General features: G+C 42.0%; 1 protein-coding gene across 1 annotated transcript in view; it reads left to right on the top strand.

The window, feature by feature from the left end:
• gabrb2a (gamma-aminobutyric acid type A receptor subunit beta2a) overlaps window positions 1–20,264 on the top strand; it is a 29,439-nt gene extending 9,175 nt beyond the window's left edge. The window contains exons 4-10 of the mRNA XM_061295544.1: window positions 4,459–4,679; window positions 11,430–11,512; window positions 14,005–14,142; window positions 14,695–14,847; window positions 16,315–16,559; window positions 16,996–17,136; window positions 18,418–20,264. Coding sequence (XP_061151528.1) covers window positions 4,459–4,679; window positions 11,430–11,512; window positions 14,005–14,142; window positions 14,695–14,847; window positions 16,315–16,559; window positions 16,996–17,136; window positions 18,418–18,774 — 1,338 coding nt within the window. The 3' untranslated portion in view covers window positions 18,775–20,264. The remainder of the gene's footprint in view (window positions 1–4,458; window positions 4,680–11,429; window positions 11,513–14,004; window positions 14,143–14,694; window positions 14,848–16,314; window positions 16,560–16,995; window positions 17,137–18,417) is intronic.
• Window positions 20,265–23,074: the final 2,810 nt, after the last annotated feature.

Here is a 23,074-nt window from a genome sequence, read left to right as displayed (position 1 = left end):
CTGTGGCGCAAATATCGGCGTTTCCTCTACTTGGACATGAACCCAGCAGACTGACAATTTGGTCCTTGTCTAAATATCGGTGTGGCTAGTCGAGCAGGATTTTGGTGAGTTTGATCAAGGAATGGGCGGATTCTCTGATGGATGTCTGACATATTTCTTTCATAACAGCTCCCAAACCCGCTATGGGGGGCACATGAACGATTGGCGTGGGGAGGGGGTGTTCGCCAAGTGCCCACTTCATGCCGCAGATGTGTTTCCGACATTTGGAGTCTCTATTGCATGACTTGTTTGCTGAATTTAAAGGAAATAAAATTAGCCTCTTTGATTGACCGTGAATGAAGTCAGCTGTGATCACCTCACAGTGGCGCAGCCCTCCCTCTCGGAGGGGCCTGCGAAATTGGCTTTTTAATTTTTGGTCATTTTTATTTTGTTTTCACTTTTGAATTCTGTTTATATCTTTAAAGCAAGTTGGTTAGTTTTTAGTACATTGTAAATGTTGTGTATTTGTTAGTATTTTACTCGTTTCAATATTATCTTTTAAATAAATTGAGTATTTGTTGAGTGCAAGATGAAAAGGCACAAAGACAACGAAGGTGAAAACAAACAATTAGAGTTGGTTCCTTTTTTAAATGTAAGGGGTAGTTTGAGTTCATTTCTTTTCATTTTAAAAGCATTTTCGTTTTATTTTATTTTGGTAACCAAAGCGTTCTTTACTATAATACTAACCTTGGGCCTAACCTGCCCCGAGAAGCAAAGATTCATATGCCGACCACGAAAAAATATCGCAGCGTTTAAACCAAGGCGGTTTGTAATGTGATTGCAGTGTACAGGTAAAGCGTTTCATCCTCACTAAACCAAGCTGTACTGGTTGGTTCTACAAAGCAGGACGCGGTTCCGCCATGAGGAGACACTGAGTGCATTACAAGGGGAGCCTTCAAATCTGTGCAACATAAATGTGTGTTCATTGGCACTTCCCTGTCGTATCGGCTGTGACGGCTGATGTAGTCGTAATGGAGGTCTTGTAACAACAGTCGCCTGTCAGATTTCTCAGCGAAACACAAACATAGTCGTTGTCAATCTGTCAGATTCCTAATGGGGGGTTGTTAGCCCCACAAACACAACTGCGGCGCCGCTGTCGCTGTGCAACCAGCCTTGATGCGATCCAAACCGGCTGCGCTCTCACTGCATTTATGCATTCGGGGTGTTGTCACGCTTCTTTTTTTTTATTCAATGTTCTCCTCTCCACAAGATGTCTCCCTCATTGGTGCTCACTGAGCCGTCTGCGTCACGTTAATGGAGTTTGTGACAAGGAGAGTGAAGGTCGCTGCGCGAGCCCGCTCTCCTCCATGGGATCTCGGTTATCTGCAGCGTTTTTGGGACGCTGCGTGCTGCATAGCCTTTCTCACCTACCTCCCCCATCCGAACTCCGTCTTCTATGCGGACACTTGACCGGCTCTGAATACATCGATTTCCAAATTCCAGTTAATTCTGATTGTGTTGAGTGGAGGACAGACAGTTTTGATTTCCAAAGGATTCTTGTTTGCTGCGCTTATGTGGATGTTTTGGGATTCATTCTTTTATTTTGATTTAATCATGAGCTTACAGGACCAATTTCCCCCATTTTGTATTTGTTTTACCACGTTGTAGTTTTTAGTATGAGCTTACAGGGTGACTAAATAATGAAAAGTAGAACAATAGCACAGAAGAGTATAAAATGAATTATGCAAACAAGAAAACACAAAATTGTGACTTGTACAATATTAATATGAAAAGCAAGTTTTAAAATATATATTTTAATCTCTGATGATCGTTCAGCGCCTGGGTGAAGTTCTCATGTGTGCCCGGCAATTGACTTGTGACGAGTCCAAGGTGTACCAAAGTTAGATGTGATCAACTCCAAGATCACATGTTGCAATGCAAAATGGTGTAGTTAGTTGGGGGCTGCATTAGAGGCTATCAGTAGCGAGAGATTCTTGGTAGTGTGCGTGCAAAGGTACCATCTGTAATCTCGTAATTGCACTCGCAACGTCACAGCGCAGCCAGCGGGCATCATGCAGGTGTTCACTACATTAACAAAGCCACAAAGCTAAACAACAACGCACACTCAACTGAGCACGAATAAAAACAAAACACCGACACCTTGGTGGCGTTCCAATCCCTCAAGTTTTGAGTGCAAGTTTTCTTATTTAGCAAGTTTATGCTAAAACTACTCGAGATGGTGCGTGAAAATGCGGCGCAAATACAGTAGCTAGAGCTACATGTAATTTACAAGGGACAAAGCTTTATTGGTGCTCTTGGTGCATTCCCTAAAATCATAGTTGCGTAAGTTTTAACAAGCAGAATGTGTTGGAAATGTTAAAGACAAGATTTGAATGAGAGTTTTGTTAGGGTTAGGGTTGTTTAAATATAGGTGACAAGCAGACAAAATTTGTTTGATTGCAGAAAAGGATACTAGATTAAAAGGTTGGACAATCAGAAAATCTGGTCAATTTTTATTTCATTCATACAATAAAGACCCACACATCGGAACAAATTCCACTTCAAATGTAAATTTTGGATCCAGAAGAAATACTTCGACTCAGTGTGTTTCTCTGCATCAGTTCAAACCGCCTGCGCTTGCTCAAGATGGCGACAAGCGCGGCGCCGTCAAGCAGCAGCTAACGATCCCATAGGTGATGGAGCTGTGCGATGGGCAGCCGGATAATGAGACAGAGAGGGAGGGAGCCAGCGAGCGAGCGTGAGAGGGAAAAGCTTCAGCGGGAGCTCCGGGTAACGGGGCAAGGACATCAAAGTCCTCACTTGACTTTTCCCTCTTACAACAACATCAACATGGCAGGAGCCCTTTTACGCAGCGTTTCGTTAGACCCAAAAAGTGGGGAGTGCTTCGTCACGCCGGTGCGCGGCGGGAAAAAAAAAAAGCTCTAAAGAGGCATGATGACGTTTGCCTTGTTTTACAGGCTGTATTCCTTCATTACAGCAATGGCTCCGCGCAACACCGTAAAAGAGCACATAACGCCGCAGTGCTGTATTTCTCCGTGGGTGTGTGGGTGTCAACACTGAGAAGCAGAGAAAGAGAGATGAGGTGTAAACGCAAAAATATTTAGCGCTTTCTGCCATATCTTCACTACTTCTGGCTATTCATCACCAAGGCGAATTAAAAGCCAAGCCAGCCAGGAGCAGCAGAGAAAGCGCCCAAGCCCCAGCTGGAGAAAGCTATTGGCTATTTGCATCCCGGGCAAAATTGTCTCAATAAAGCGGAAAGTTTCGTCATTTGTTCCAGCGGAGGCGGATATTTTTAGCACGACAACAGTCAGCCAGCTGAGAACGTTACCCTCCGGTTATGATGTCAAAATTAGGAGAGGATTGTTGAATTTCAACCCGCCGAGAGCACTGGCCTTTGAGTCTGCGGTCGACCTTTTGGATGACCTCCTTAGCTTGTGGAGCGTGTACAGCGTGTGGCCGCACATGTATGCTAGGGTGTTCTTTACATGTATGTGAAGGATGACTTTGTTGACAGTTTATTGTAGTAAATTGCAGACAAGACAGTTATGGTTTGTTTGTACACATGAACTGAATTCATGTGCAAACCTCACATGACGCATCTTATAAACATGATCCAAATGGTTGCTGAAATGTAAAGAAGTAATACAAGAGTGCTTATCATCTCTAATATTATAGTAACAAATAAAGCTGGGTCGTTTTGAAATTCATACAAAAAAATGGGCCCTTAATATTGCAATTGTGGTTTAATATGCTAATTTTGCAAAACCAAGCAATAAATTAATCTATATACTAATGCAATATGAGTTTTATTATACATACATGAATGTTTTGGTCTTATAGCATTTTTTGAAGGTAATGTCTTTCATATGAATTCATGGTACATTAGCATTACACTGAGATAAATGCTAATGGCCCATGAATTAATATGAAAGACGGTTTATTTATTAACATTACCTTCGAAAAAATTTCTACCAAACACATCAGGTGTAAATAAAAAGGAAGTTGGTAAATTATAAATCAAAATACAACAATAATGAAAACAAATGGTTGGCTTTATCACTTCAACTGTTTCTTTCATGAAACAATGATATGTCAACATTTGGACTGCAATCGTTCAGCTAGAGTAATTTGATAGTTATTTGACGAAAGCATGTCAAGGACATTTTAGGCACATTTTGTCTAAGTAATACTGGAGACAAACTTTGAGAATGACACTCGGTTGAGCACAGACCTCCTGTTTTAGCCTTTAGTAAAAGCAATTTGTATTTGCTCATTCGCATTTTAGCAAGCTACTTCCGTCTTTGTGGAGGATACCCAAATTCATTGTTGATTATTTGCTACTAATTAAAGTGCATTATTCTTGAATCCTCCTAAAATGCTCATGAGAACATTGATTATTATATTCATGTAATTGGGCTCAGAATCTATCCACTGACTTGGTCCTCCCTCCCATAGGACTACACGTTGACCATGTACTTCCAACAAGCGTGGCGGGATAAGCGGCTCTCCTACTCCGAGATCGCCTACAACCTCACTCTGGACAACCGAGTGGCCGACCAACTGTGGGTCCCGGACACCTACTTCCTCAACGACAAGAAGTCCTTTGTGCACGGCGTCACCGTCAAGAACAGGATGATCCGCCTGCATCCCGACGGCACCGTGCTTTATGGACTCAGGTAAGCCGCTTAAAGCTGCCCCCTCTTGTGTGCCATGATTAGCGCATTGATTACCAAGCGTAATGAGCTAACGAGGTTGTATCTGGTGCATCTAACCGGGCTGTTATTATGATGTACTGTATGCTGGTTTATTGGAACTAATGTGGCTTAGATTTGACTCACTCAAGCCTGGCACAATGTCTAAAGACGGGCTGGGATTTATGGTCCAAGAGCATTTGATCCAGTTTATCATGCAATTACATTGAGCCCCTGCCTATTACTTGACTTGTCACAAATTCAACTATTCATGTTTTATTTTATGGAACCTATCCTCAGCTAGTCACTAAAAAAGATGAAAGTTTTCCTATAAAACGTCAAGTTTTTCCAGACATTTTTGTCTGCCCTGGACTGTAAAATCAAACATACCTCTCGCAGAATATCGTGGCATCATCACTGCAAAGAAAAAGCCGTTGCCATGGAAAAACTATGTTTGCGCAATTCAGTGACATGAAGCAACTCAAAAGAAGCTCAAGGCTGTATGCAAAGAACACATTCAACAAGACAACGTGGATGACAGTGCCGCACAATATATCCATGAATTTATTTGAATCCAATTGAAAATGGCTACTATAAAATTTTTAGGATTCTTTTTAAAGATCTGCTCCATACTTGCACCGTAGTTGGGGTCAAAGTAAATCACAAACTATCTCTCGTACCTGGATAGCCATTGTTCCAAGGGCGTCAGTCTAATGTCATACTATTAGTGACATACAGTACACATAAAATTATCTGTTTATTTGTCAAAGATGCACAGTTGACTTTAACAAAAAAGCTACAGTAGTTATTCAGTCTAAAATACTTCAAAAATATTTAAAATAACCCTCAAAAGCTCATGTATACTAAAACTAACTGATGAGATAAAAATGAAGGATATTTTACATTTATTTCTGCATTTTTCTTATTATCATGAAATATAGTTTAGTAATCATCCGTTATCAAAAAACACTATTTTATTGTCATGTTTTTTTATTATGGTTTTATCAATTTAGTTTATTTTTAACTATGATAACCTTTCAGAAATCAGAAGAATACAGTTGTGTGTGAACCAATCAAAGTAGCATTTGAGGACACACTTCAAATAAACACATTAGCTTAAAACCCTTAAGACTGCTGGGTTAACAATTGGACTGATCCAGAAAGTTGGGTCAATTCCACCCAACATTGGTTTGTTTTGCAGAAAAATCTGTTGTTTGGTGCAAAAAAAGTGGCTTGCTTTGTGTTATGTTTTGTCGGTCCAATTTTTAACCCAAAATTGGGTTGATTTTGACTCAGCAGTTCCAAGAGTGTGCCCTGTTGTTGTGCCTTGGTTCTGAACTCTGCAGTATTACACTAGAGTCTTCACTTTGCTGCAGTGGTCTTTCTCACTGCCCTCAATCCCTTCTCCAGTAAAACTCCATATGCTGAAAAATAAATGCAAAAAACATCCATTCTCCTCCACTGCTGCTGTATGTTAGCGGGTCTCGTTGCGCTCAATATGAAGTTGAAACCCGTCGCACCTTCCTGCAGCAGCTTACTTAGGTTTAGCTGCCATTAGGTCCCCGTGATCTTGCCCACTGCCTTCCAAGTTCTTCCCACTTCCTTGAACTCCTATCTCGACTGTCCTCCTCCAGGTGTCCTTGCCTATATAGTGGTTCTACGATAAAGCCCGCCTAGCCATGTTGGAGGGAAGTTTCCTCAAGGACTTTCCACATCTGATTTATGTTTTGTTTTGTGCTTGTTGGTCATGAATAATGAAATCAGTTCTCATTACCTGTTGTTTCTGGACAATGAATTTCATGGATATTACACAAGCCTCTGTTTGAAAGGCTCTCGTTGTAGTTTATGCAGTCCTCTGTGTTTCTTCCTCCGTGACTTGTTAGATGTCCTCGCCTTGCCTGTTAATACCTTCGGGATGCCGAGGTGCTTTGATCATTTTGGCGAGGTGTGTATGGCAAAAGTGCCACTTTCCTAATTTAGCTGCTCACGTCCCTTGATGATCATGAAAATCTATAATTGATTTGTCCCCATCAATAATGAAGCAGCCAATGCAAACAAGCGAGCTGACGGATCGGAGCGAGCCGGTTCAACTCGTCTGAGTCGTACTTCGGAGGAGAATGCAATCTATAATTGATAGCTCCCAATCAATAATGTAGCAGTTCAATACAAACACCGAATTTGTATCTGAATCTGTGGCAGCGCAGAATCTGTGGCAGCAGATCTGTCGCCGTGCTGCCGATCCGTCGCCTCCTCCCTCCTTCAGCGCGTTGGCACATTTGCACCTTTAAAAACAAACGAAAAAATGGTTTCTAATTCAAGATGTTGCTGCATTCAGTCATTCTCTCGCTAGACACGGAGATGCCTTTTTTTTTTTTGCGCAAAGGCTCCTTAAAATATTAAAGCATCTGCACTGCACCAGATTATTCATCCCAACATTTTGTTGAGAAATGTAATTCATAACACTCTGAGCCAATTACATAAGACCAACACATATGCTTTGCATAACTGCCAAAAGAAATGGAGGACGGGAGAGAGGGCTTGTTTTGAATTTGCGGGTGTGCGTGCTGCAGAGAGATGCAGTTGTTATCTCACATACGTTGTCCTTGTCAGTGCCGGGTGCCTCCCGGCTCCTCCGTTATTTGCTTCGTGGGTTTGGTTCAGGTTTTATTTGATGCTAGCTCGTCCAGACACAAGCTGCTGTCAGAGTCAGGCCGTCCAGATGCCTGAGTGCTCTGAGCAGGCTGACACATACCTGCAGAGTCGGACGGGCTGGTTGCAACAGCAGGGCTGGAGTGGATGTGTGCAAGATGGCCAACTGCGTGAAGAGTCCTCACAGGGAAAAGAGAACGTACGTCAATGCATCCACGGAATCACAGCGCGTGTCCGTGATGACAATCCTCATTCAGTAGCATGGAAATCCCGCCCCAAGTCTCACATACTGGAATTCAACGGTGCACTGGTATTCATTTTGACCAAGAGGGGGTGGGGCCTAACTAAGCCAGTCCAACAAAGATGCACGGATAGGGGTACGTGTCATTTGAATTTTTCTCAAGAGTCAAGTCATGCCTATAAAATGAACAAGGATGCTCATAGAGTATTTGTGCATGCTGAATTATTTCAGCACGGATAAGAACACTTCTCCCACCTTATAATGATGCGTGTTTTTAGATTCATTTAGTTCCATATCTATTGTGACATACATGATACAAAGCTAACGTCTATAAAACAACCAAGGAGATTTTTGTAAATGATTGACTTTAATCATTCATACCTGCAAGTACACAAATAAAACTTACAGCCTTTGATGACTTATTGCCTTGAGATAGTCAGAAGATTGCATGATTTACTGCTATGGCCATAAAAACGACCAAGGATATTGTTGACTTGCAGCATTCACCCCAACGAGTATACCAGTAAAATTGTCCTCCCTTTGCCCCGGAGAGGCCAAAACACAACTTAGCAGGACAACTCCAAAATAATCTACAGTCGGCAACTCACAACCATTCGTGCGTGTTTGTGTGGAGAGAGAGAGAGAGAGAGAGTCAGAGAGAGAGAGTCAGAGAGAGAACCTGTGTACACATACACAAGCAATACATACACACACGCACACACACACACGCGCGAATACTCAATTTGGAACTCAGATGTTGCACAAAAACATGTAGTGAGAGAGGAAAGACCACACAGGACCTCCTGAAGCATGATGCTCAAAATTCACAGGCAAAGGTCAAGAGAGGGAGATCCAGAGAGAAAGAGACGTGAAGGTCAGACTTCATTCAAAATGGAGAAACTATTAGGATTCTCCCTCCCTCCTCCTCTCGCTACCTCGCCCCACTCGCTATCTTCCGCGCTCCTTTTGGGAGAGGACGTATCCTCGCAGCTCAATAAAAGGCATCGCTTGGGCCAGGTTGAGAAAAAGATGCTGAGTAGAGGAAGAGGCATAGAATCCTGCCCTCTTCAAATCGATACACTCAATCTGCACCTTTAAAGTTATCAATCTCACCCTCGGGCCGATGATCAAACAAGGCTGGTTGCTATGTTCAGTGTGTGTGGATAAGCCTGGACTTTGGCACAGCGGACATTTTATTTTGAAATTTGGCTGTGCAGGGAGCTCTCTACTCAAAATGGAGGCGTCTACTCCATCTTCACTTCATTGTCTGGCTTCATTACGGGGTAAAATATGATTGGATGCAAATGTCAGGTTGATTACGGCACGCTCACATCCGTAAGCTGGCACTCTTGAATTCACTTTGAGCTGTGACGCGGCCTCGAAATGAATTTCTGTCTGGGAATTTGTGGTGGTAGTGCTATGTCCGTAAACAAGGTCATTGGGAACAAAGGTGCGCGGCTCCCCTCAGGGGGGGTCCGCGCACACGTACATACACACACACACACGCAGCGGCTAGCCCGGGAACATGCAGCAAAAACAGCCTTTTTTTAGAACTGCATGTCCTATTAGCTCGGACGCAGAGCAAATGTAGCGTGTTTGAATCTGCGTGATATGCTCCGGCGAGGTCTTTCCTCCGGCAGGTCGGGCTGAGAGGGGGGACCGGCCCGGACCGGCCCGGCCCGGCCCTGCCGTGATGGAGATGAAGCGCAAACAAGCCTGCATGCCGCAGAGCTCCACTTTCACTCAGTGAAGCAAAGACAAAAGGAGGAAGGAGACAGGATGGCGCCTCCTGCACAAATCTTATCACCTCGCTCATTGTTTGCTTCTTATTAATAGTTGTTAGTTGACTAGTTGGGTAGCTCGGCTAAGGGTGGCTCAAGCCGCTCTTGAGCAGCTATGCGGAGTCTCTGTCAGACAGAAAAGCTTCAAGACTTCTGCTGATGATGTAGGTGGGCTATAAATAGTCTGGTATTTATACCCCTGCCATTTTGGCCTCAATTTTTTTTGTTTCTATCCCCTACTTCGCTTCCTGTTCGCCTCTGTAACAATTTAGTGGCACCGTTGACGAGTCGCGATCGATGACTTGCCAGAACACTAACACTGAAACAACATTTTAGCCATAAATGGGTAAAGTAGGGCGGGATTTTGACTCCTGCGTTAATCCCCCAATGCGCCACGGCTCTGCTAACTGGCTCTTACATAAGAGCCCAGAGAGCAAGAAAAAGGAGGCAGAATGTGAGAGTGAGGAAGACTGTCTCTCTCTAGCTCAAAACATGAAATCCCCAACCAGCCCGGCTGGGCCCGGCAGAGCACATATTTTACAGAGGAACATTTCAAATAACACTTTTCCAGTACAACGGTTTGTTCTCACGTGTTAAAGCAAAGGAGAATTTTGACGCTATTTTGGATATTAGCAAAATTCCAATTGTGGCTGACTTGCTTTCAAACTATAAATGCAGTCTTATCTTGACTTCCATATTGATTTTATTCTTGGGCTGCAGCAATCAAATATTTTGGTATTTGGATATCTTACTGAAAATTCCATCCAATAATCAAGTGTACGGATCACAATAAAAATATAGATCTTTATGTTTGGTTAAAAAAAGAATTATGAATGCAGAAGAGATAATATGAGGATGTTTATAGGGCCGACATGACAGTTGAGGAGATCTGTTCTAATTAGCAATAGTAGATTATACTCGATTAGCTAACAATGTTACTTTACTGGAAATAAAACAAAAAACAACAATGTAGTTGTGAACACGAAGTCTAGCTTCTTCCACTTTGTATTTTCCTTCCGCGTAAATGCCACCAGCAACCACATTTATGTTGTCATGTGTAGGGCCTCTGACATTTTAGAAATACTTTTACAGTATGTAAGATGCCGTCTATATAGAAGCTTGTTTTACGTTGGTCTTGTTGCCAAGACAAATGGCAGCAGCCTTCTTATTAAAATTGCATTTCAAATCACATACGATCTCAGCCTGGATGATGTTGTTTTCTTATTTTCACATTTCCACTTTTCCCCACTGTGTTTCCCCAGAGCAAATATCAGGCAAATGTGCATGAGGCAAATGTCAGGAAATGCACACACGTGCATAGGCACATGCACATGCACATGCACGCACACGCCAAGTCAGAATGTCGGAATGTTTCAGTCACTGTCAGTACGTAAACAAATCATTATTTGTTTCGGCAGCATGCAGATTCCATTACACTGCTCCTTCTTTGTAGTTTTGGTGCTATCAGACCTGATGCCATTAATTGGGCTACTGTTCTTACACATCCGAGCCTTGGTGTAAACCCCTCATTTATAAATCGGCTTAATCTGTATTTATGGAGCTCGTTAAATGAGTAAAGTTATGTTGAGTGCCACTATATTTGAATACAAGCAAGAGTAAGCGTACACTATGTTGTGGAAAAAGATGGCTCCTTGTAAAATAATCTGTTTAGTTTCATTGCCTGTAAGTAATAAAAATGCTGAGTCAGCAATAACACCTTGCAGCAGTTTTTTTTCTTTTCTGTATAGCTATAAATTACAATGCATAGTAAAGTATGTATTGTGCAAGATTTTAAAGGGCGAACATTAAAATATCTCAAAAACCTGATGCACTGGAAAAAGTGAGGACCTTTTTTAAAAATCGGCGTCAAAAATACATTTAGGGAGACTAATTTCTGATTTGCTGTTGACCAGTGTTATCGGTCCATCCCTAAAATTGCTAAAAAAAACACAACAACCCGACGAGTGGTTCAGGAAATCAGCACAGCATTTTTTGAATGTGGGAATTTCTGCTATTATCATGCTTGATGGCGCCGAACAACCTGGTGTCTATTTTCGTGTCTAGGATCACCACGACTGCAGCCTGCATGATGGACCTGCGCCGTTACCCTCTCGATGAACAAAACTGCACCCTGGAGATCGAAAGCTGTAAGTACCGTCGTCCCTGACAACGGGCTCTCACTCCCACTCGCCGACGTAGATTTCGATCCCACCTACGTATGCAGCTCTCTGGGTTGGGGGGGGGGGCACAAGGTAGAATGCGGCGTGATAAGGCGGGATGGGATGTAAAATGCTGAGAGAAGCTGATGAGATTTGAAGAGATACAGATCAAGAAGGGGAACATCACTAATGGTTCACCGGCTGATAACATCCAGCCTAATTAATTCAGCTAGACTAGCTTGATCCAGTGCTTGTGGATGTTACGCTGCCATGTTAGCAAGGTACAAAGGGCTCATTTCTCATGGAGTTTGTAATTTTACATCGCTGTGAGGAAGAGGGGAGGGAGGGTGGAACGCAAGGAACACGAGGTCCTCGTCGTGCGTTATCTGGGTCCCCTGGGAGGAGCATTATGGGTGTAGGGCTCACTCTTTCTGGGTTTCATCGGCGTGCCGGCCGGCTGGCAGTGCCAAAAAACAGCGGCGGGTCAGAACCGCCCCTCTCCGCTCCTCTCCCATTACGCTCGCCATCGCTCTCCTCATCTCTTTTCTTTGCACACTCTCATCCCACAGCCTTTTTATCTCTTTCTATCCATCACTCATAACCTCTTTTCTTCTTCTGCTCCTCTTCACACACACTGAAGCACGCAGGCCCGGTTTTGATCAGCAGACAGTATCTGCTCTCATATGGATTAACTGGCAGCGGTTTTAACGTTGCAATCGCTTCATGCCAGAACATGGTATTTTATTCAGACTAATGAGCGCAGAGAACTCTCACTTGACTTGATAAACTTGATGCATTTTTAACAGACACGAATCTTAAAAGCCCGGATAGCCCCGTGCTCCAGCAACAGGGACTCCCGTCACTGGTTTTGCATGCTGGGTTGCAACTGAGCCATCAAAGATTTACAGTGGTGTGGCCGCTGAGCTCCAACATTGTTTCAAATCTGATTTGTTTGGATTTCACGGAAAATCAATACAAGATAATACAGCTCACGTTCTAAATAAAATTGGATCATTGATAACAAATGTTCAGTGGCTACTATAAAACGTCTTCACACCCTTGTTCGAACGACGAGAAGCGCAAGATAAATCATTTCAAAAGGTTTTCCATCTTAATGTATGTAGCCTGTGACTTGTATAGCTCAATTGAATTTTGGGGGGGGAGACTAAAGAGCAACCTGACTGAGATGGTTGAGGAGAAAATGCCAAATTAATAAAACAGAAAATGCTCAAAGGGCTTAAGTGGGGCTACACAGATTTCTGATGGGGCTATAGCTTATGCCTTTCAAAAACCAAAAAGGTTTGTGGGTCAATGTAACCTGCTGCATGCTTAGTCGATTATTGTTTGGTTTTAAAGTTAACGTAACAACGTGACAGTTTTTTGAGACAAATACAGTAAGCTACATCATGTCAGTTGTTTTCTTTTGCTGCCTAATGCATCACAAGTGGCTACTCCATTCAGTGCCATTTTACTATCCAAGTCTGGCTATGTCCAGTTCTAAAAATAGCAAATGGTCAGGTTGCCATATTTTTGAGCCCTCAAAACACGAGTCCATTGGATGACGTCACACTATTACGTGGTACACTTTTAGGTGGTCAAGCATCCTGCTATTTTAAGTGTACGTCCAGATTGTCATCACTGATATAATTAGTGGCGCCCTGAGCAATTTCTCCTTCACTTGCATCGAGACAAAGAATTGTGTGCTCATTTAAATAATTCTACATTAATTCATTGGCCACCTAATTCGCTTTGATGCAAAGGACAACACATCTGTTCCGCACACACACGCACCTAAAGCCATGAGCCTTTCACACCATAACAAAATTTAAAAGTACACATTTTATGTACTGATCCGAAGTATACAGTACAAAGCCATTCTCCAATTTCTACCGAAATAAACTTAGTCTACTCTCAGGTCATTCTGACTGTGTCCAATGCGCAGTAGTCTTTTCAGTTTCAATGGGAAACCAAAGCGTGTAAAGTTGATGCAGTGATGTGGGAAAATAACATTATATTATCTTGTTCTCAATTTTATGAATTGATGGGTAATCAAATTTAGTTCAAAACGTGTTACAATAAAATGTTCATTAGGTCTCTCCACAGATCCAAAGCAAGTGTTTCCCATCACAGCAATGCATACAAATCGATTAATAACATTATAAATGTGAATGTATTACAAATAAAACCAGGATAAAGCCATTTGCAGAGAAAATGCTTGCCTGCGAGGCAATATAAAATTGATAAAATAATAAACAGTATTGTATATTGTGACAATAAGAGACTCAAAAAATCACGGACCTACTATTTGGACATGATGATTTATGCTCAACTGCGCTTTAATTTATGATGAAACATATGTATGTATTGACGTATATAAGTATTCATTGTTAGTATTTATGCTAAAAACTAAAATGTGATATTCCCAGTGGCTCCAGCACTGACGCAACATCTCTCCAAAACTTTTTCTTTGTGCTCGACAGATGGCTACACTACAGACGATATCGAGTTCTACTGGCGAGGAGGAGAAGGTGCGGTGTCTGGTGTCGACAGGATTGAGTTGCCACAGTTTTCCATCGTCGACTATAAACTCATCTCCACGAAGGTGGTCTTCTCCACAGGTATCCGAAACAATGATTCACTTCTGCTTCATTACTTGCTTTCTCATTGGCCAAAGTAGTAAAGTGTGATAAGGACCGAGTCCTGCTTATAATTGCCTTATCGTTGCCACTAAATGCCGATTAGTCGCAAGGCGACGATAACGTTCTGCATCAGCAACAAAGCAACACAAATGTCGCTATGTCTGTGCTGGTCAGAGAGTGCAAAAACAAAATGGCGGTCGGGTTGGGGACCGCTTTACTACCCTGAGAAAATGTCATCGATATCACTGATTAATCGACCTCAATTCGACTCTCATCAATATTATTTCCAAAATATGAAAAAAAAATAATACCAGCAACAGAAATAATGGATCTTTAGTCTTTAAACCACCTAATGTCACGCAATGGCGGCAAAGCACTACTTTCCTATTAGACAGGGCTGCGACAAATTAGCAAATGTGTGTGAGAAAACTTTCTGAAATTTTGCATTAGTGCCCTAGACAGTGGCTTGTTGTGCACATTAATGGGCACCATGGAGTAAAAATCTATTTGCATTCCTTCTTCCTCCTTCAGGTTCTTATCCCCGCCTGTCCCTCAGCTTCAAACTGAAGAGGAACATCGGTTACTTCATCCTGCAGACATACATGCCTTCCATCCTGATTACCATCCTCTCATGGGTCTCCTTCTGGATCAACTACGATGCCTCTGCCGCCAGAGTGGCCCTGGGTAGGATGGCCCGGCTGCTGCTAACAATAACCCCCAGTTACATCATGAAAGGCATTTCGCATACATTGTGCCTGTCATGCGTCTGATGTGTGTTTTGACTGGTTTTCTCATTAGCTTTAAGCATGCCACTGATAGCGGATTGTGACTCCATGCATGACTCATGCGGAGAGAGGCGCAGCGGCTCGACCTTGAAGCGTGCTGTCTTACGCTCTGTCCGTCTGTCTCTCACCGGCTAGCTAAGTGAAGCCCCATTACAATAATGCACTTTTTTTTTTCATATTTCCAGCCGCGCTAAAACGAAATGCCACGAAGATCAAATTTGGCGTCGGGCTCGGAAGGTCGGAGCCGCTCCGAGCGTTTATGTGTGTCATTCTTGTCACGCGCCATTTGTGTTCCGAAGTGGGACGCGTGCAGGTTGGAGCCCCGCATGGGATGCTTGCTGGCGAACGTGATTTCAAGATCTGCCTGCTCGCAGCGTCCTGCAAACATGCAGTGGCGGGCGAGTGCAGCCAATGAGACAGGAGGCTGCGAGCTAAACAAACTGCTGGGTTATTTATAATACGTGTGAATTTGACTAAATGCAGATTGTGCATGCAGATGACTAATGTCGATCAAGCACAGTGCTTGTATGTAAAGAAAGACCAACAAAACAAAACCAAAACCAAATAGGTGAATCGTGTTGTAAGTAATCGCAGATGTTTGACTGCACTATGGTTTATCGTCCATTTGGATACATGATTGCATACATTATCAACACTGGTTTAAAACATGCACATACATTTTTACTTCATGGAGGTTTTAAGAGACTTTGCAGTTTGCAGCACTTCATTTTAAGCTCATAATGAGCACAATAATAATGATGATAGTAATAATAATTATAATAATACAGTATCACCCCCTCCATCACTGGTTTGCGGTCATGCTATTTTGCTGGTTTTTTGTACAGTTTACGTGTAATTCAATTTGTTTAATTTAGGTGTAATCCCACTATCCATCACTAGATGGAAACTGTCATTTAGTTTGACGCTGTAAAAATGAAGAAGAATCTATTTCAAGCTTACCCGAGCTTTTGCTGTAAATCGTTGAATGTTAAATCCTTTGTAATTCTGTTTTTTACGCTGGCAGAAAGCCACGGCTGTAGATTCCTTTCATGGCGTACATCTTTGGACGTGATTGTTGATGCGTATTGTGAGATGATAAAAACATTCCTCGGTTTACGTCGTCACTGATGTTTGTTTTGATTTCACCAGTGGTACAAAATTAACCGCTAGCTGTTTTTTTTTTTTCTCATATTATTTCATACTAACAGCCTTGAAGTGTTTTTTTGTCCATATAGTTACTACAATTATGCCTTCACTACTGCTTTAACAATGTACAGTGTTCTCCGACTTATTAAGATGGGTTACGCTGAGACACTCCACGCGCTGGATTGAACTCAAGCTCTCCCCTAATAATGTTGCTTTCCAGGGATTACCACGGTGCTGACCATGACCACCATCAACACGCACTTGCGAGAGACGCTCCCTAAGATCCCTTATGTGAAGGCCATCGACATGTACCTGATGGGCTGCTTTGTGTTCGTCTTCCTCGCCCTGCTGGAGTACGCCTTTGTCAACTATATCTTCTTTGGCCAAGGCCCGCAGCGGCAGAAGAAAGCGGCTGAGAAGGCGGCCACGGCCAATAACGAGAAGCTTCGACCTGACCCCAACAAGGTACACATGCCCACGCTGCTCTTGTGAGAAGATTGTTTGTGTGTGTGTGTGCGTGCGTACGTGCGTGTGTGTGTGTGTGCGCGTGCGCACGCTGGTAATCAATGACTTTTCTCCAAATCAATGTGACCAATGCTAAATGTCCTCTTACACTCCATTTATACTTGTGTGTGCATCCGAAGGAGTGAATGCAGAAGCAATGAATGGCATTGTTACACTTGATCTCCATGTTGCTTTGTCTCTTAAAGGGCAAGGAGCCTTGCAAAAAGAAAAAAAAAAATCCCTGAATGTGACCTCCCCTTTTTAAGTATCTTGAAGCTAGCGCCAACAGCATCATCGTATTGATATTTAAAAATGAAGAAATGAAGCACCCTTTCCTTGTGAGTGTGGCAAGCTCCAATTTCCCAGAAGTAACAGTGCTGATTTTGTATGCTTGCAGTGGCTGGTGGGAAATGTAGTTCAGAGAGATGATGCTCTGTATGCCAGAATGAAACAGAGGGAAATTGACGCGTATGACTCGATGTGGGATCCCATCTTTGTGGACGATGCCGCATTAGGACTAGGCGAGCAAAGAAATAAGGTACTGGAGGTTTTGAAAGTCAAAACTAATGATGTCATCAATCTGAATCGAACCCGATCAGAGGGAAATGCTCTTAGTTTTTTTTGTGCATCTTTTTGAGTTCCATAGACTTTTTTTAAGGCAACTTTGACCATCACTCCCACCATTGTGTTATTTCTCCCCCTTGGTTTGCTCTTCATGCATTTTCCTGACGTCCACGGCTTAGCAGTTTGTTTTCTGCAGGCTTTGCCTAAATTCAACTTGAGCTGTACACCGAAATTGATGGACAATTACAATTATGACACAAGAGCAGAAAGCATCAGTAGCTACAGTCGAATCATTGAGATACAAATACAGAAAAGTGACTGTGGGTAAAATGGGATTGCTCGATTCCAGATCATTCAGCGAGCGGTGTTATGACAAGTGGTGGGCTTCGCCTCCAAAACAATACTCACAGGTCTAGCTGACATTGGGACGTTTTCTTCAGAAGTCAGGCGATGGATGAAGAAATGTTCAAGTGAATTCACCTTTCCTGACCCACCTGAACCTTTTTAGCTTTTCTCCTCCATTCCTGCCAAAGTCCCTACAGTTTCTCTCAACCTTCTCCTGTCACATTTTCCTTTGCCTTGCTTCCTCTTTGATTTGATTCCGTTTGTCTTTGTTGTGAATTGACAGAATTTTAGCCATGCCGGTTGAAATTCTGAGATGAAATTACTTTGTGTCATAGTGCTGTGGTTATACTATCACGTACACTTGACAGATGATCACTAGTTTTGAAAACACAGTGGAACCTCTAAAGTGGAAACCAAACCATTCAAGTCAAGTCAAATTGATTTATGTAGTAGTCTCAAAGGGACAGCATGCATGTAGTGCTTATTGGCCTCAGCTGACTGGGTGAAAGTTGGCATGCAAATTCTGGATTCAACCCCCTAAACTTGAAATAGATTGGGAAAAAAATGATAACAATCAGTATGTCACATTTAGGGAGACTGCAACGTTGACCGGTGACAATTCAAGTCAGCTAAGTTCATGCCCAAGAGGACACAGAATGCCTTTTTTTTTTTTAATGAGCCATACAGCACCCACTTAGCCTGTCTAAGCCAGACTTGGCCTGGGCATGAAAATGGAGCCCCATTCTAAATGAAAAATCTTCCAACTGACAAAGAGGTTCCACTGTACTGTAGTTTTTGACACAGTGATGTGTTCACTCATTACGCATCCATTCCGTAGCCGACCTTAGCTTTCTGCGATTCCCCACGAGCAGTCACTTCTCATGGCTCCGCCTATCTTTGCACGCTGCAGATGACTCCCGACGACAACATCCTGTTCAGCACCTTGGAGATGAAGAACGAAATGGGTGGCGCTGGAGATCTGTCCCGGGGCCTGGGAGCGCCCGGAGACCCCCGCAACACTATGCTGGCCTACGACAGCTCCACGCTTCAGTACCGCAGGGCGGCCATGGCCCGCCAGAACTATGGCCACAGCGCCTTGGAGCGCCACGCTCAGAAGAAGTCGCGCCTACGGAGACGAGCCTCGCAGCTCAAGGTCAACATCCCGGACTTGTCCGACGTGAACTCGATTGATAAGTGGTCCAGGATGATCTTCCCCACCGTCTTCTCCTTCTTCAACGTGGTCTACTGGCTCTACTACGTCCATTAAGCTCGGCGGCCATCTTGAGGCAGGCTGGTGAAGACGGGGATTTTAGTTGGAATAGAGAAATGGTGTGATTGCGTGAATGAGCGGTGAACGGTGCACCACCTTTTAGCGGGTTCATTTTAGACAACGTGAAGAGAGTGCAAAGACATTTTGGACAGACAGCAGCACCACCAACACTACGGTGACTCTTTTAGCATTTGGGAAACACCTTCCGGCGTATTGGACGAACACTTTGAAAACAAGAGTTTTAAAAAGGACGGTAACGGAGCAGGAATTTCAATATATCACTAATATTTGTCATTTGTAGCTTACTCTCTGTGGATCAAATATTTATGCTTGTGTTTGCATATACTTTAAGGATTTGTTTTGTTTAGTATCTATTTACTTCGTAGCCGAGCCGTCTGCATCTGGGAAAGCTTTATAAATGATTTCAAAGGAGTCATCCTTGATAGTCTATTTTCCTATAATTACTGTAAATCCAAAACATCCTTTTAAAAGCATGCTCACGTTTGATTTCATTTGCATCTCAGTTGCAATGAGGATGATAGTGTTGATGGCGTGGAAGTTGGAATTGGCAGTGCCAATGCTGGATAGAAAAGGAAAAAGACATCATGGACATCTTGGTGAAGGAGTTGTTGGACATTTTGACCTTTATGTTTTGCTTTTGCGGCACGGACCAAATCAAGTCCATTTCACCCTCTTTTTTTTTCTTCTCTTTTTTCCCCAACAAAAAAAGGACATTGGACTCTTCCTTACGTTCTGCCATGGTGAGAAGAGCTTTAGAGGCGGCAAATGGCTTTAATGGGACGAACTGGTGAAAGAAGATATTAATCGGCTGCCCTTTCATTGCAATGAGTTGCTGCATAAATATGGCAATCCACAATCATCTTTATCAGTAGAATTGAATGATAGAAGTATGATACGTTTCATTGTGGTTAGGTTTCTGTTTTGAAAAAAATGTAGATAAATATAAATCATGTTAAAAGAAAACGAGATGATTCATTTTTATAAATCAATACTCACGTTGTGTAAATAGGATCAATTTATTCTACTTAACTGTTGTTGTTTTGCAGTTGAATTACACCTAATTTTCCATACCGTCAAAAAAAACAAACAAAAAAAAAAAAACGAGAGACAAACAAGCAATTCAGCGGAGCGTAAAAAAAAAAAGAAAAAAAAAGAAATAGAAAACACAAATCCACAACTTTGCTGTTGATGTGCTTTTTGGACTTTTCTCCCTTTTCTTTCTTTTTAATGGACTCTTGAAGCACCTCCTTGCTGAAACTAAAGCACTTCCAGACACCAGTGGCTACTGGGTCCATGTTTTGTTCTCCGCAAACAACTTAACAAGGATCCCGCTATCCAGGCATTGAAGTCAGGCGTATTTTGTACAAAGTTTATGTAAATTCCAATTGTAATATTTCATAAAAACTGTAAATATGTTGTGTAATGATTGTTGACAACTATGAAGATGTACCTAAATTCAATTAAAACTCAATACAGTCTATCACTTCAATAACAAAGTGCAAGGTGGCATTTTCTTGGCTGGCCTCACACTTTTACAACTATTCAACCTTCAATGGGCACTCACTGACATGAATTGAAATTCAATTTTAACCCAGAAAAATGAATTTGATCATGTTTGTCTGCTTTAGGAACCTTTGCAAAATGTGCAAGCATTTATGTATATTAATGACAGAGCAGACGAACATGTAGATATAAAAATCCTACACATCCCTAGTTATTTAAATGCTGCATGTTTGGCATATAAAAAAAACGAGACTTTTTTTCACCATTAATGTTTTGGTAAAAATTTAAAAACAAACAAATATTTTAATGAGTGGGAAAAATCAACAAAAATAATGTCGTCGGACAAGTGTGTGCATCCCCTTACATTGGGATGTGGCCGATTCGAATCAACAAGTCACGTTTAATCTCAGGTTAATCCAGCACACACACTTCACAATTTAAAAAGTCTATTAAATCATGAATATGTACATTTTAGATGTTCAAACACACATTTCCCTCATGTTTGGTAGATTTTGTTTTTGGTTTGACCAATCAGTGTCACCACAAAAATCTTCAGGTTTCTGTTAGAAAGAAGAAAACTATCATGAAAAGCCTACTAGGCCGTTTGAAATTAATTTGAAGTTAAATAGAGGCACTTTAAATGTTGGCAGGTAACTGCTGATTCACCTGAGTTTGATTTTAAAGATGATCACATCGCATTTATAAAATGGTGTGCGCAGGGCATGGAAAGTCCGTTACCAAATTAGTAGCTTTGTGTCTGTACCAGTGGGTGAAAAACTAGGCCGACACTGAGCGAATAGAAAAGTGTTGTTGAATAGAGACGTGAGCATTGAATCCCGGAATACATAATGGATGAAAAAAGGCGACGTAAATGCAGAGCCGCATTCATATGGAGGCACTCTGTTGACTTGGGTCCACAGGAAATATTACTGCTCCCAAGAAAAAAAAAAGATAGGGAGAGAAAGAAAAAGAGGAAAAAAGAGTTCTCCATTGCTCCACTCTGCTGCACTCACTTCCTTGACCTCACCACTATTGCATCCCTTAAATGGGTGCTGGTGAATATTTCATATTGCAAAACACTGAATATTTAATATTTTAAAAGGGATTTTGTCCTAGCTCAGAATAATGTACAACTAATGTTTGATTTCCAACTAAGAACACAATAAAACACCAGTAGAATGGAAGATCCCCTTGACGTGAACATCTACAAAATTGTAGAAGTGGGAAAATAGTTTGGAATGCGTTATGATTCTGATTCAGCTTTGTAAGAGGATGCTAGAAAAAGAAAGTACTTTGACACAGATGTCGGAGTTCTGCGCATTTTGTGTTTCACAGCGAGAATTTTCGACCGACCCCCTGATTCGTTTTCATACTTCTGAGCTGGTCAGAGAATACGGAAATAAGTTGGTAGCCGTGCTAGCTTTGGCTATTCTCAATTCTTTTTCCTTGTGGCTCTGCTAATTATTTTCTATCATTTTAGGTCTCTCATTGAGTTTATAAAAAATGGAGGACAGATTAACCCGCTCATCTCGCGGTCACAGGGAAGATATAACCATGCTCTTAACAGAGCTACCCGTCATTTATGAATGTGTGTAACAAATGCTCAAGGGGATTTGGCAAAAAAAAAAAAAAGAAATAGCGGTGTTCAATTTGATGTAACCTGACATGGGATCTAGTTTCATGTTCCTCCATCCTTTGCTAAAAAACAAATCTACAATACTTTGTGTTCTCTTGGTGGGCAAAAAAAGGCATTCATGTTGGCACGTATAAGAAAAGAGAGAAAAGGCAGATGCTTTTGACTTTGTAGTCTTTCCGTGTCACTGAACTAATTCGGGATGCACAGGACTCTGCTATGTGAAAGCATGTGTGTATGTTTTTGGTATCACTCTGTGTGTGTAGAGTGCATTCACAGCTGCGTCACCGTACTATTCGCGCGCCAGCTGACCACGGATCACACACACCTGACCATTGAAGGACATTGCAAATTTGATTGATCACGAATTATCTGCAAGTTTATGTTTGACGTGAATAAAATAAATACAATAAAGTCAAAATAATATATATATATAATTATATATAATCGTCTCGTTTAGTCTATTCATTCAGTCAGGCAGGTGTGCTTCGACTCAGTGTGTAAATATAGTAATCGTAATCAATGGCATGACCCCTGTGCAAATCTGGTTTGTTTGAACAGGTTCAGCAGCCTGATCTGGAAAAGACAACATATGTCAACATGAAGAACTGCAAGGCATCTTACATCTGTGTAAAAGCTGCTTTGTTGCAGGCACATTTAAACACCAACATTCAACCCAGATTGCAAAAACCCGACAACAGTAGACAAACAAAATATCTGCATCAAATGGATATGGTGTGTTGCTGTGTTGATTTATATGAAGGAGTCTTAGGACCACAGAAAATAAAAAGAAACGCATCTGGAGGAATTTAGTTTCAAAAGAACTTAATCGGCCAGTTCAGGGTGTAGTCTGATTTTTGCCCAATGCCGCCTGGGATAGGCTCCAGCACTTCCATTGTTCTCTTTTGTAGCCTAAAAATATCCTATACAGTACAAAATAATTCTAGATAAATATCGAAAATAATATCAAGCTCCCCCGTTGCACAGTAAAACAGTTCAGGATAAAAAGTCATCCAGCTCCACCTGCAATACCAAGCAACCAAACAGGACACGTGGAAAAAAAATCCAGAGACCTTTGACCTTTGCAGAGCAACTGTATTCCGCCTCTGTGGTAGTCTTAAGGAATGTGAACACACCTGT

Source organism: Syngnathus typhle, linkage group LG1 (assembly GCF_033458585.1).
Source record: "Syngnathus typhle isolate RoL2023-S1 ecotype Sweden linkage group LG1, RoL_Styp_1.0, whole genome shotgun sequence".
NCBI classification, from domain to species: domain Eukaryota; kingdom Metazoa; phylum Chordata; class Actinopteri; order Syngnathiformes; family Syngnathidae; genus Syngnathus; species Syngnathus typhle.
The sequence above is the reverse complement of the archived record's forward strand: the minus strand, read 5'-3'. Positions and strand labels throughout refer to the sequence as shown.